Source organism: Arachis stenosperma, chromosome 6, assembly GCF_014773155.1.
Source record: "Arachis stenosperma cultivar V10309 chromosome 6, arast.V10309.gnm1.PFL2, whole genome shotgun sequence".
Lineage (NCBI taxonomy): Eukaryota > Viridiplantae > Streptophyta > Magnoliopsida > Fabales > Fabaceae > Arachis > Arachis stenosperma.
Genome location: NC_080382.1, coordinates 16,010,569 through 16,025,283, shown reverse-complemented (window position 1 = coordinate 16,025,283; position 14,715 = coordinate 16,010,569). Strand labels below are relative to the sequence as shown.

General features: G+C 39.7%; 1 protein-coding gene across 1 annotated transcript; it reads right to left on the bottom strand.

Moving 5' to 3' along the window:
• Positions 1–1,545: 1,545 nt before the first annotated feature.
• Positions 1,546–5,126, bottom strand: LOC130935918 (zinc finger CCCH domain-containing protein 14-like). Its single transcript, XM_057865844.1, has 3 exons — positions 4,798–5,126; positions 4,053–4,113; positions 1,546–2,549 (listed from the first exon to the last, which is right to left on the bottom strand). The coding sequence occupies exons 1-3, from the start codon at positions 4,868–4,870 to the stop codon at positions 1,796–1,798; spliced, it is 888 nt and encodes a 295-aa protein (XP_057721827.1). The 5' UTR covers positions 4,871–5,126; the 3' UTR covers positions 1,546–1,795.
• Between the last annotated feature and the right edge of the window lie 9,589 nt (positions 5,127–14,715).

The window sequence follows — 14,715 nt, the reverse complement described above, 5'->3', positions numbered from 1 at the left end:
CAATGGTAATATCGTTCTTCTGCCAACATTTTCTGAAACTAATTATAAAGAAAAGTATTATTTGAAATTTTAACTTTGGGAACGTAATGATCAATCGTATAGCTATTAAATTGAGAAATATTTACCTAGTATTAATCTCTGTGTGCAAAGTATTTTGTAAGCTTTGATCACTCAACAAAATTAAATTGATTAAGATAAATATTAATTATTTTTAATATTTTAATATTAAAAATTCTGAGAATTTGATTTTAATTATAACTTTATAAAATATTTATAATAATAATTAATATATTTACTTAATTTTTTAATAAATTTTTTTGTATAATTTTGTGTATTATCCTGTATAGGATATGAAAACATACTCTAGTTTTATAGTAAAATTCGGTGTCAACCAAATTACATGCACTTATGTTAAAAGATTGTCATGTTGAAAAAAAAAAGAAAAAGAAAAAAAAGAGGAGGAGGAGGGAAACAAAATCCCATAATGAAAGGCACAACTTAGCAGCAGAGTTTCCTTCTTTGCATTATCACGTAAAATAATAACTATATATATTTTGTACAGGTACCTATCTTCGAATCATTGCCACTTCAAATTGGGAAAAAGAATCAGAAGACAAGTCAATTACAAGTGATACGTATGTGGTTCCCTTTGAAGTCTGATCTTCATGCTGCTTGGGACAAACCAGTATGGATCACTTGTTGCTTTTGTCCTTATCAAAATTTATCTATTGCTTCAGATGTATAATCATGATCCATATTCAGTTTATAAATTATCAGCTGTCAATTTATACTTTCTATAATTAAAAAGCAAAACAAGGTTGAAACAAAGAAAAGATAAAATTAAAAAGGTTAATATGTCTTTACTCTTTGAAAGTATATATAATATAACCCATAAACTTAAACTTCCTTTTTTTTCCGACCCAACTAAACTCCGCTTTAAGTGTCCTTTACTTACAATTATATTCGCTTATCTCATGTTTGGGCACCATTATTTTGTTAAAAAAAATCTTTTTTTAAAGAATTTTTTTTATTTTTTAATGTATTTGGCAAATTTCTAGTAATAAAAGTAAAATCATTAGTAAAATTAAAAAAAAAAAATCTTTTTTGAGAAACTGTAATTTACATCTTTTTTTTAAAAGATCTTTTTTTTTTAAAAAAAGATATTTTTCATGTAATAAATAAACAAATAAATACTTTTATATTGTTATACTCAAACATAATTAATAGATAAAAAGACTTTTTTACATGAGATATCCAAACATAAAATTACTTTTACTTCTCTATAAAGTCTTTTAAAAAAAAATAACTCGAAAAAAAATATTTTCTTAAAAGCTCACCCAAACAAGCCCTATAACCACTTTGTTCCTTTCCCTTATGAATTATGATTGTTGGTAACTGGGAGCTTATGTTTTAATTATTTATTATTCAACGCACTTAATTTTATGTTTGAATTACCCCATTGCTTTTATTCTATTTATGGTTATGCGATAGTGTGAATTAGAGTATGGAAAAAGAAAAAGAAAAAAAGAGGACAGCTGAGAGAAATGAACACAAGAACATTTGCAAATTGCAACCCTAAAAGAACAAAACCCATCAAGTAGGTTTTAGATCAGAGTATAGGGGGAAGTTGCAATTGCAATGTTAAGAAATAGTTGTAAGGAAACTCAACAGCAAAACATTTCCGAAAATCCTGTCAGTACCACTAAGTAGCAATGCACAGCAATAACAAACAATAATCATAATAACTCTAATATGATGGCAAAACCCAACAATGCATCTGACTACGACTCATACTTCATACACCTTTACGCAACTCCGCGGCACCGTGTGCAAAGTGACATCTGTCCCCAAAAGTGCAAGATCCTTTTGAAAAATTCTCACACAGCTTGGTCTTGTAGTTGCTTCCAGGAGCAGCCGACCCCGGGGCACCTTGGTTCGATTTAGGGGGCGCAGACATCTGCAAGGTCAAAAGTAATTCCTTTACCATGTTGCTCGCCTCCTTAATTTGTTCGAAACTTCCCTCGAGTTCTATGTTTCTGAGATTTGGATCCGATTCGTGCTCTCGAATCGAAAGTTTGGCTCCTGTTTGGCGACATATCTGCTTCGAGTTTACACCACCCTTCCCAATGATAGCTCCAGCAAGGGAAGCTTCTACACTGATCTTGGCTGTAGCATTGGCACCAAAGCTAGTGGCAGGACCAGGGGGCGGCTCCATTCGACCAGGACCAGCCATGCGACCTACTGGAGGGGGACCCATGGCACGATGATCATCAAAATGAGCAATAGGCTTGCCAAGTTCCCATTCACCGTGGGCAAAATGACATTTATCACCAAATTTACAGCCTTCAGCAGAATTAAACTTGTTGCATATGCGGGTTTTGACAGAAGACTGTGCAGATCCATTAGGGACAGGTGGTGGTGGGGCTGCAACGTTTCTAGATGCTTGAGGTGCAGCAGGTGCCAGATTCATCATTTGGGCAACAGCATTGTAGCCACCAGGTACATAGTGCAAGAAGTGGCAGCCCTCACCAAATGGGCAGCCAGCAGTACTGCAAAACGAAAATATGATACAATCAGGGAAGCACCACAGGAGATATAATTAATGGCGACACAAAGAAGAAGAGAGAAGTGACCCTTCCATGTTTCTAAAGGTGAAAGTAAACACACTAACTGATTTCCACCTTCATTTACTTAAAGAATGTGAAAATGCTCAGAGATCCATGGCTAACTTGTTATAAAGCAACTTTAGCCTAAATTGACCATTCAGTTATCTACTATTATATAAAGTCATGCAATCTAAGTATCTCTCAAATAAATTTCTATAACAGATCCTCCAAATATAACTATTTCAAAAAGGCTAAACCCAAAACCAAGTTCCTGATAGGGAAACATCCAGCAGGAATATTTGCAGGACAGAAGAGACAATAGGTCAAATGGGAGAGAAATCTAACAAAGAATGACATCCAAGGACCAACCACATCACAATTTCTCGTAACCAGTCTAGTCGACAAAGTGACAATATACCAGAACTCCGTCTAACTTGCAATTACAGTAAAGCAGACCAAAATCACGAATAGTCAGATACTGTGATTTTCCCAAAGACTCAGAAGAAGTTGGGTATAAAACTAGAACTGGAAAGGTGCTACAAGCATGATAAATACCATAGAATACAAGAACACAACATTTATGATAAATTTCAAACAATGCACATAAACTACTATCATGGCTGTTTCCAATAATGCTTATAATACAGGTAACTATATCCTACTTTAGAAGTAAATTATATAAAAAAGGACAAAGGGAATTAATATCTAATGACCTCCTTTATGTAGATGGCTTAGTTGGATAAAAGAACAATTATATCAAGTATTGAAGACCAAACAGGTTACAGGAGCAAAGATAAGGTAATACTTAAAGACTACCATAAGGGTGTTTGCTATTATAGATAAAATCATGATTGAGATTAACTTCTTGTTTCTGGCTGAAAGTTTTATATCAGAACTTCAACTTATATTATTATGAGTCTTTCTTAAAAGGTTATGATGACCAAAAATATGTTTATTTGCTTCAACAGAAGTGCAAAACTGGAGACCAAAACTGGTAAATTCACGTGTAAAATTTTAACATCATACCTGACACAACCAATCAACATTCAATTCATATTAGCTTGTTCATAGCTTATCAATTGAAAGGTGGGTTCATAAGAAATAGAATAAGTAAAAGCCAAAAAGTTACTGTTGAGCATAATTAAATTTAAACAAGCTAATTGGCTCTAAGGTTATATGGAGACAAAAATGATCAATTTATCATTTGTGTAGTGGTCTCAGTGCCAATTATCATCCTCCCACTTCTTATCTATTTCGTGCTCCATTAATAAACCAAAATTCTCTCACAACTTGTTTAGACCAAAGAACAGTAAGTACCTGTATAGAAGCTTTGGATGCTCGATTCATTAGTGGAGTTATACAATTTAGTTTTCTAGCAATTAAATTTATATTAAAATATAAAATATGCAGTTGATAAGACTTATTTAGACAGGAATAGATTAGAACCTGAAAAACTTGGTACATGGCTTCGATTTGCTTCCTACACCAGTTGATAAGGAGTCCAATTCTGTTGCAAAACATTATTACTTCTTCTCAGTTAACATACTCTTGCTTATTAATTTAGTACACTTTGTTCTAAAGCTGTTAAGAACTTAAGAAAGAAGAATATCATATTTACTTCTGAGTAGTAAGATTTTAGAGATTTTAGAAATTTACCTGTTTACACTTTCAGTTAATTAATTAACATAGCAAGCTTTTAATTTAAAGAATAAAAATTGCTTTTGCATTGTAATATGTTTAGAATTTTTTTATGTTAACACTTAGATGTTTTGAGCTCATTATGAGACATTTTAAAGAAAGCAATGGGGACAACCACATTTATCTGATATTTTCCACCGCCATACCAATCTGAAACACATATGTAGGTATATTTGTGTCTTTGTGAGAATGGGAGAAGAAAACTCCTCCTCATTAAGCTCCACAGCAGACTGAATCTATATTTGTTCTCTCTAACACACATACGTACATAAAAGTTTCATGACAGTGTGGATAAGCTTAATTTTTAACTCATTATTATTACATTTTATAGACACAAAGGAAGAAGTTTGCACATAAGTATTACATTAAGCCTACTTTGAACAAGAAAGGAAAAACAAGCAGCTTTCAAAGCAGAACCAAAATATAAGAGGAGTAAACAAAACTACAAAAGTGCAAGAGGAACCCTTAAGAACTAGAATGCTAAAAAACAAACCTTGCTTGTTTTTCTTGAGTCCTCCGTTAACGTTGAATCCGAATTCAGGCCTTCCTCTCTTACGGGTATCCATAGATCGGGATCCTAATAAAAGGAACGAACTTCTGAATCAGAAGGCCGAACAGGGGAAACCCTAGAAAGAATAAGGATTTAATTTTCAAGTAGAGGGATCCAAGTGGGAAGTAGAAGAACAAGAAGAGAATGGCAATTGCGGAGGGTGGTGGAAAAACCCTAACCCTAGCCGTCACCCTTAAAGAGGGGGTTTTTGGAGGACGGAGGAACAGATAGAATTTGAGAAAGGGTGGCTTCGAAAAAGAGAGGGATAGAAGGGCAACGCTGAGATTATAAAATCTTTCTTTTCCATTTTTTTTTTCTCAGATTTTTATTGATTTACTACAGGAGTGACGTTATAAGTGAATACATCACAAAATAATTAATATGACATGATATCTAATAAAGTAATAATTGGTTTTTGGTCCCCTGAAATTTGGTAATGTAGATTGTTTTAAGTTTTTAACGTAGTTTTGTTAAAACTATTGCAAGTTAACAAATGAAGTAAGCACAATGATAAAGTTTACTTACATTCGTTGTATTGCTTAGTATATTTTACATTAGGTAAATAATAATTCAAAAAGGCACTTATTTATTATTATACCATATTATTCATATATGGATGTGTTTTAATATTTTTTTCTTATAATTTAAGATGTTAAACGTTTTTTTTTTCAGAAAATTATTTGTACAATTTTGAATTATTAATTTATTATGGTCGAAAAAGTTTCTAATTTTATAAGGTGTCAAACATCAATTAGCATGAGAATTGGATTCCCATTACTTCGCGTCTCACGTGCTCCAATTCACTTAGGTGAGTGATCACATGAGTGAAAATCTAATACGTAATGTCAACATTTATTTATCACAATTTTTTTATTCAATTTAATATATAATGGCTGTAAAATAATATTACAGAAACAATTAATTGTATAGCTAATTTTTAGATTCATTAATTAAAAATTTATATAAACATATAAATTTAATTAGATGAGTATATAAAACTTTTATTAAAATTAAATTATTTTTTATAATATTTTTTTAAATATGTGAATATAAACAAAAGATTTTATTATTAAAATAAAAATATAATAATGTATTTTGCAAAAATAAAATAAAACTAAAATTTAGTTATTCTAATAATAAATTATCTTATTATAAAGTTAAAATAACATGCACGTACACACGTACAACCACCGACATCCACCGCTATGCTTTCACCCTCGCTGCTGCATCTTACGATAACATTAAAATGACAAGCACGTACACACGCATTCCCACCAACATCCTCCTTACTGCTCTTGCCTTCGTCCCGACATCTTATTCTTCCTATATATTGCTCTTACCTTCGCCTCTGCATCTTATTCTTAACAAAACATTAAAATAACACATACATCTCCTATCCTCGTCCTTGCATTTTACTATAACATTAAAATAACACATGACGTCATCGTCCTTTTTACCATAACATTAAAATAACACGCACGTACACACGCACACCTACTAACACCCACTTCATTACTTTTGTTCTCATCTTTGCATCTTATCATAACATTAAATAACACGCACGTATACACACCTGCCAACACTCACTCCCTATCCCGCCCCACCCCCGCAGAGACATATATATAGTTTGACTTTTTATGTGTATATAATTTTTTTTTCTTTTAATTAGTTACTAAACATATGTGACAAATTAACTGAATAAATAAAACATAACTATTCTTACCCTGACCCAATAATAAAGGCCCAGATCCAAATAAAATGCCTAGTCCAGAGGATTGAGCCTTACTAAGCACCAACCTTCACACTAAGAAGTCGGTGTCAAACCCGACTTACTCCCAAGAAGTCGGGACGGAGAATAGTTGGCAGATAAGCACTCATTCAAATGAGTAACTGCCCCTAAAATCTCTCTAACTACTTTATCGAGCCATATCTTAACCTCCCTAAGATAATGGGACGGTTAACACCCTAAAAATATGGCACTACTCCAACGGTGGTTATTGGCTCACCACTATAAATACACTGACACCCCTCAGGTATCTCTAAGCCCAATACTCTCTAGACCTGCTCACACCCTTGCCAACTTAGGCATCAGAGTGTCTTTGCAGGTACCACCCCCCATTCATTCACGAGCACAAGTCGGAAGGAGGCTCTAGCGTGCAAACTAGCTCAGAAGCCACCATCCGCGGACGATTGGGCCATCCAAAGCCATCCATCTTATTAATCTCTGGTTACCCACCGTAACATTGGCGCCGTTGCCGGGGACCCGAGAGATCATCCAACGATGGCGGATAGATCCTACGAAGAAGGCCATGTGGAGACAGATTTCGAACAAGAGAATCTGGACACAGGCAACAACGACGTGGACCTCACCCTCCACCAAGAAATCGATAATCAACACAGGGAAGGCACTTCCGGAATAAAGAACCCGAAGGTAAACTCCTCAGAAGGGCGCGAGTCAGAAAAAGAAGGACCACCCCATGTAACTGAACTCATGGGATTAGTCCACAGCCGCCTGGAGCAATTAGAGCAGGAACAAGAGCGGCAAAAGGAAACTGAAAAGAGCCTAAAAGAGGAGATGGAACGACGAAAAGAGTTAGAAAGAAAGCTCTTACAGTTGGAATCCTCCCTCAAAAGTCGCAACTCCCGCGACGAACAAGAAGAACCACCCTTAGGTGGGGAGGATCCCTTCAGCGAGGACATCATGAGGGCTAAAGTTCCGAGAAACTTCAAAAGCCCTGACATGGACCTCTATGACGGAACCACGGATCAAAGCTCACCTGAGCAACTTCAAAAGTCGGATGTATCTAGCTGATGCTTCCGACGCTACGCGATGCAAGGCCTTCCCGACCACTCTATCGAAAGCAGCGATGAAGTGGTTCGATAGCCTCCCCCGAGGTCGTTACTAGTTTGAAGACCTCTCAAGGAAGTTTTTGATGAGGTTCTCAATCAAAAGACAAAGTGAAACATGCACCAAGCCTCCTGGGAATAAACAGGAGGTCGGAGAATCTTTACGAGCCTATATGGAAAGATTCAATAAAGCATGTTTGGAGATTCAAGACCTACCCCCGAGGCAGTAATAATGGGGTTAGTCAATGGGCTTAGAGAAGGTCCCTTCTCGCAGTCCATATCCAAAAGACACCCCACCTCTTTGAGTGATGTACAGGAAAGAGCTGAAAAGTACATCACATGGAGGAAAACGCCAAATTAAGAGACCTGAGTTGGCGACCCGGACCCCCTCCCTCAACAAAAGAGAGAAAGGGAAGACCAAGAAAGGAAGAACTCGGTCTCGAAAGGCCAAGAAAATATCACTCCTATACTCCTCTAAAAGTTTCTATAGTGGACGTATATAGAGAGATTTGTAACACTGAGAGATTGCCACCCCCTAGACCCATTAAAAATAAAAAAGAAAGCGAGACGATGGATAGAAGAGACCCACCACCGTAGACACCAGAGAGACATATCCATATGATCTCAGGAGGGTTCGCGGGAGGGGGACTCACCAAATCCTCTCGCAAAAGACATCTCAAAAGAGTCTATCAGGTCGGAGAAGGAGTCACCCGACCTCCCTACCATCTCATTCACAAAAGAAGATGGGCAAGGAATAATCCCTGGACATGATGATCCAGTAGTGATAACCATGATCCTAGCAAATGCCCATCTCCACAGAACCCTAGTAGACCAAGGAAGCTCGGCGGACATCCTTTTTAAGCCCGCTTTCGACAAGCTAGGGTTAGATGAGAAAGAATTAAGAGCCTACCCCGACACCCTATACGGATTAGGGGACACGCCAATAAAACCACTAGGATTTTTGCCCCTTCACACTACTTTTGGAAAAGGGGAAAAATCAAAGACTCTGAGTATAGATTTCATAGTCATTGATGTGGGGTCAGCATATAATGCTTTAATCGGCAGAGCTACCCTCAATCGACTCGGAGCAGTGGTATCTACTCCTCACCTCTGCATGAAATTCCCGACCTCAGCGGGAATAGCAACGGTAAGGGGAGATTAAAAGTTGGCAAGGAAGTGCTACAACGAAAGCCTAAACCTAAGAGGAAAAGGCAGAGAAGTTCACACGATAGAACTTGGGGGTGCAAGGGCCAAAGAAGAGCTGCGACCACAACCGGGAGGAAAAACCGAGGAGATACAGGTTGGTAAGGAGGAAGGGAAAAATACTCATATAGGAGCCAATCTAGGGGAAACCCTAAAACAAGGATTGGCTAAGCTCCTAAGAAATAATTCCGACCTCTTTGCCTGGAAGGCCTCAGACATGCCTGTGATAGATCCCGAGCTCATGTCCCACAAACTCTCGGTTTATCCGGGATCCCGACCTGTACAGCAAAGAAGACGCAAGCTCGGCCCAGAACGAGCCCTAATAGTAGAAGAACAAGTACAGGCACTCCTGGAAGCTGGCTTCATCAGAGAAGTCAAGTACCCAACATGGCTAGCCAATGTAGTGCTAGTCAAAAAACAGAATGGCAAATGGAGAATGTGTGTCGACTATACCGACTTAAATAAAGCATGTCCCAAGGACCCTTATCCCCTACCAAGTATTGATACCCTAGTGGACTCCAGCTCGGGGTACCAATACTTATCATTTATGGACGCCTACTCGGGATATAATCAAATCCCGATGTATGAGCCCGACCAGGAGAAAACATCATTCATCACGCCCAGAGCTAATTTCTGCTACGTAGTCATGCCATTCGGATTAAAGAATGCAGGGGCCACATATCAAAGGTTGATGAATAAAGTGTTTTCCCCTCATTTAGGGAGTCTAATGGAAGTATACATCGACGACATGCTGGTAAAGACCAAGAAGGAAGTCGACCTCTTGTCAGACCTCTCTCAAGTCTTTGACACCATAAGGCTGCACGAGATGAGACTAAATCCCGCAAAATGTGCCTTCGCAGTGGAAGCAGGGAAATTTCTAGGGTTTATGCTAACACAAAGAGGGATCGAAGCTAATCCCGACAAGTGTAGAGCCATCCTAGAAATGAAAAGTCCGACTTGTTTGAGAGAAGTCCAGCAGCTAAACGGCCGACTTGCAGCCCTCTCCAGATTCTTGGCAGGATCGGCACTGAAATCCCTTCCACTATTCTCCTTATTAAGAAAGGGATGCCAGTTCGAATGGACTCCTGAATGCGAGGAGGCATTCCAGGAGTTCAAAAAATTTTTAAGCCAACCTCCTATTCTAACCCGACCAGTACCTGGGAAAGACCTCGTCCTGTACTTATCCGTAGCAAACAGGGCTGTCTCATCAGCCCTGATAAAAGAAGACGAGGTTGGACAACATCCAGTCTACTTCATCAGTAGAGTTCTACAAGGCCCTGAACTAAAATACCACAAACTAGAAAAGTTTGCCTACTCCTTAGTAATAGCCTCACGAAGGCTACGACCCTACTTTTAGGCCCATACAATAAGAGTTCGTACGAACCAACCCATGAAGCAAATCCTCCAAAAGACGGATGTTGCAGGGAGAATGGTCCAATGGGCAATAGAGCTTTCCGAGTTCGACTTAAAATATGAAACTCGGACAGCGATCAAAGCTCAATGCCTCGCCGACTTCGTTGCAGAATACGCAGGGGATCAGGAGGAAAAACCAACTACATGGGAACTCTATGTAGATGGATCCTCCAACAAAACGGGAAGCGGCGCAGGCATAATATTGGTAGACGAAAGAGGAACCCAGATAGAGGTTTCCTTAAAATTTGAATTCCCGGCTTCAAATAATCAGGCAGAATATGAAGCCTTGATTGCTGGACTAAAACTAGCAGAAGAAGTCGGTGCTATAAAGGTGATGATATACAGCGACTCACAAGTGGTGACCTCCCAAATAAGCGGAGAATATCAAGCAAAGGACCCTAATATGAAGAGGTACTTAGAGAAAACTTTGGAGCACCTCGGGCGCTTTGCAGAAACCGAGGTCAAACACATAACTCGGGACCTAAACAGTAGAGCGGATGCCCTATCCAAGTTAGAAAGTACCAAACCAGGAGGGAACAATAGAAGCCTGATCCAAGAAACCCTCCAGGAACCCTCAGTAGTAAAAGTAGAAGACAAACAAGAAGTACTTGAAGTAATCGGTTTAAACCTCGGATGGATGAACCCCTTAGTCGAATACATGAAATTCGACATCCTCCCTGAAGAGGAGAAAGAGGCTAAAAAGATCCGAAGGGAAGCACAACACTACACCTTGGTGAGAAATATTCTCTACAGAAGGGGGATATCAACACCACTATTAAAGTGTGTACCGACCTCGAGAACTGCCGAGGTGTTGGAGGAAGTACATAGTGGAATCTGCGGAAACCATCTCGGGGCAAGGTCACTAGCCAGGAAAGTAATCCGAGCTGGATTCTATTGGCCGACCTTGCAGAAAGATGCCACAGAATTTGTGAAAAAATATCAACCATGTCAGATGCATGCAAATTTCCACGTGGCTCCACCAGAAGAGCTCATCAGTATCACTTCTCCATGGCCTTTTGCAAAATGGGGAATGGATTTGTTAGGTCCTTTTCCCCAAGCGCCAGGACAAGTCAAATACCTTATCATGGGAATAGACTATTTCACAAAGTGGATAGAAGCAGAACCATTGGCCACCATCACCGCTCAAAGAAGTCGGAGGTTCCTCTACAAAAATATCATCACAAGATATGGGATACCTTATTCCATCACTACGGATAATGGAACCCAATTCACCGATGCTACCTTCAGAAGCTTGGTAGCCAGTATGAAAATCAAACATCAGTTCACCTCGGTGGAGCACCCACAAGCCAATGGGCAAGCCGAGGCAGCCAACAAAGTCATACTAGCAGGGCTAAAGAAGAGATTGCAGGAAGCAAAAGGAGCTTGGGCTGAAGAGCTCCCCCAAGTATTATGGGCTTACAGGACAACGCCTCAATCCGCCACCGGAGAAACGCCCTTCCGACTAGTCTATGGCGTAGAAGCAATGATACCAATAGAAATCAATGAGCAAAGCCCAAGGGTAATTCTCCATAACGAGACCGGAAACATACAGGGACACAAAGAGGAGCTCGACTTGCTCCCCGAAGTCCGAGAAGGCGCCCAGATAAGAGAAGCAGCGTTGAAGCAAAGGATGATCACAAGGTACAACAAGAAAGTCATTCGAAGAACGTTTGCTACAGATGACTTGATCTTAATCAGAAACGACATCGGAGTCAACAAATCAGGAGAAGGGAAGCTCGCCGCAAATTGGAAGGGACCATACAAAGTCAATGAAGTTTTAGGAAAAGGTTATTATAAAATAATCGACCTGAACGGCACTGAGCTCCCGAGGTCGTGGCATGCTTGTAACATGAAAAGGTACTACAGCTAAAAGCGAACTCTACTCCCTGATGTACTCTTTTCCCAACTTCATGATTTTTTTCCAAAAGGGTTTTTTCTGGAGAAGGGTTTTTAACGAGGCACCATAGTAGAGGCTAAGGGAAATAGACTATTAAAACCCTTAGTAGCAAGAAAGTACCTCCCCAATTAATAAAGATCTTTTTTCATCTACAATATCTCTTATAAAATCCTTTTTATTTTCTAAGTCTTCCTACGAAACGCGCCGACTTAAGCTCGACAAAACGTGAAAATCCCATGAACCGACCTAAATGGTCGTCAGGATAAAACGACGAGGTACAAGTCGGTGTAAAGAGGTTATATGAAGTCGATCGTAAAAACTCGGGAACAAATCCGACTCATAAGTCGAAACGAGATCCCGAGTTGAAAAGCTCGGGAATACTTCGATCCATAAATTGGAGTGAAGGACCGAGTAGAAGAAAAACGCATCGCAAAAATAACCTAAGTCATAAGAACTCGCTAAAACAAAGTTGAGTATGAGGGATAACGAAAAGAGATAGGAAAACCTAGGAAGAAGTTTAAAGGCTGTCCCAAAAGTCCTTAAACAAAAAGCTCAGAAAAACAAACAAGCCAAAAAGAAAGGTTTTCAAGAAAAGGTCAAGGGGAATTCAGAAAATCAAAAAGGCATACGCGCACAAGGTAACTTAAACCCTTATCCAAAAAAGGGTATTTATTTTGTTAAGTTAAAACCCTTATTAAAAAAGGGTACGCATAAAATATTTTGTTTACGGCTTCAAAAGGCCAAAGAAAATTATTCAACACCACCAACCAGAAATAAATAAAGAGTTTAAAAACGGGGGCCCACAGGCCGGACCCCAAATAGCCACAAATCATTTTTTAGAAGGATCACCACCACCGGAATCAGGAGGAGCGCCACCAGAGGTATCCATGGGAGATGAAGAGATAGGAGGAACTACTGAAGAACTCGGAGCGTCTTTAGAATGAGGAGGGGACTCAATAATCCTCTGCCCTCGAGTCTTCAATTCTGACTCAAAAACGATTACGGGGGCAGGAGGATCCACGATGGCACCATCAATAACAACTTTGTCAGGATGTAAAGGAGAAAGATCCAAGTCGGGAGCAATCACCCTGACTTGCTCCAAGAAAATCCTCCAAGACTCCTCGGCGCCATCAGCAATTGAGTCCTCCAACTCATCATATGCCTTCCGAGAATTCAGCAGATCATTCTTCACAGACACAAGATCTTTGAATAAACTTTGATAGCTGGCCTGCGCTGTTTTCCTCAACTCCATCTCCATGTTGCACTGGGCCTGCAAAACCTTCCCTTTCTCCCGGAAGGTATCTCTCTCCTCCCTCAGCTTGGCGATCTCCTTCTTCAACTCTCCCTTATGCTCTTGATATGAGCGAAGCCTTCCTTCCAGATCCTCGACCTTCGAGGTCGTCCCCAAAGAGCTGAGAGGAGCCTTCTCAAAGATATCCAAGAGTTTGCCACAAACCCCCGCCGCTTTGAGACTCTCCTCGACCATAGTGGTAAGGTGGCTCCGAACAGACATATCATCCATGCTTATAAGAACATGGGGATAGATATTCTTTCGGACAAACTCAATAGCATCCGCCTTAACCTCACCAGAAGCACCAGACTCTAAAGTCTTGCGCTTCTTTGGATCAGGGGAAGGTCGGACGACGGGAAGCGGCTGAGGGGGAGCTGAAGAAGAAATTACGATGGGCTTGGAAAGAGTCCCAATGTTCCGAGGAGGAGGAGGAGGAGAGATAACCCTGGCACCACCAGCCCGAGCGCGAGACTTGGCTTTGGCCTCCTGGACTCTCTGGAAAGATTCTTGAGCATTTGTCTTGGCCATTTCTGAAAAAGAAAAACAATAGCTAAGGAATCAAACAAGTCGGAATGATCAGTTGATAAGTCGGAAATTTAAAACAAGAAAAAGCTACCTAACTGTGCCTGGATAAAGGTCGGAGACCCTTGGAGAAACTTCTTAGTATCCAAATATAGGGCCCTCCCCCACACTTCTCAGAGGAACCCCACAATGGCAGCCTCTACTTCATCCAGGTCATCCAGATCATATTTCTCACAAGGGGAGGCCTCCAGCCAGTATAAGGGGAAGCGACGAGAAGAGTTATCATCCAGAAAAAAGGGGTGGTGACCCTCTACAGCTTGCACTTTGAAAAAATAATTTTTGAAGTCATGGAAGGATTCGTCAAAAAGGGTGAAAATCCTCCGACCTTGTATGGCTCGGAAGGACACCCATTGCTGTTTGTTGTTTAGCCCACTAAAGGGCTTAGTCATGTGGAAAAGAAAAAAGAAAATCCTCAAAGAAGTCGGGAAGTCCAAAGTTTGACTAATAAATTGATAAATTTTCAGAAAACCTCAAGAGTTGGGGTGAAGTTGGGTAGGGGCAACTCGACAGTGGTGCAAAACAGACATCTCAAAATCCGAAAAAGGAAGAAAGACACCCAGACGGGTGATCATACATTCATACATAAAGAAGAAATGAGAAGACGCCTCATTGGCCCTCCCAAAGCAAA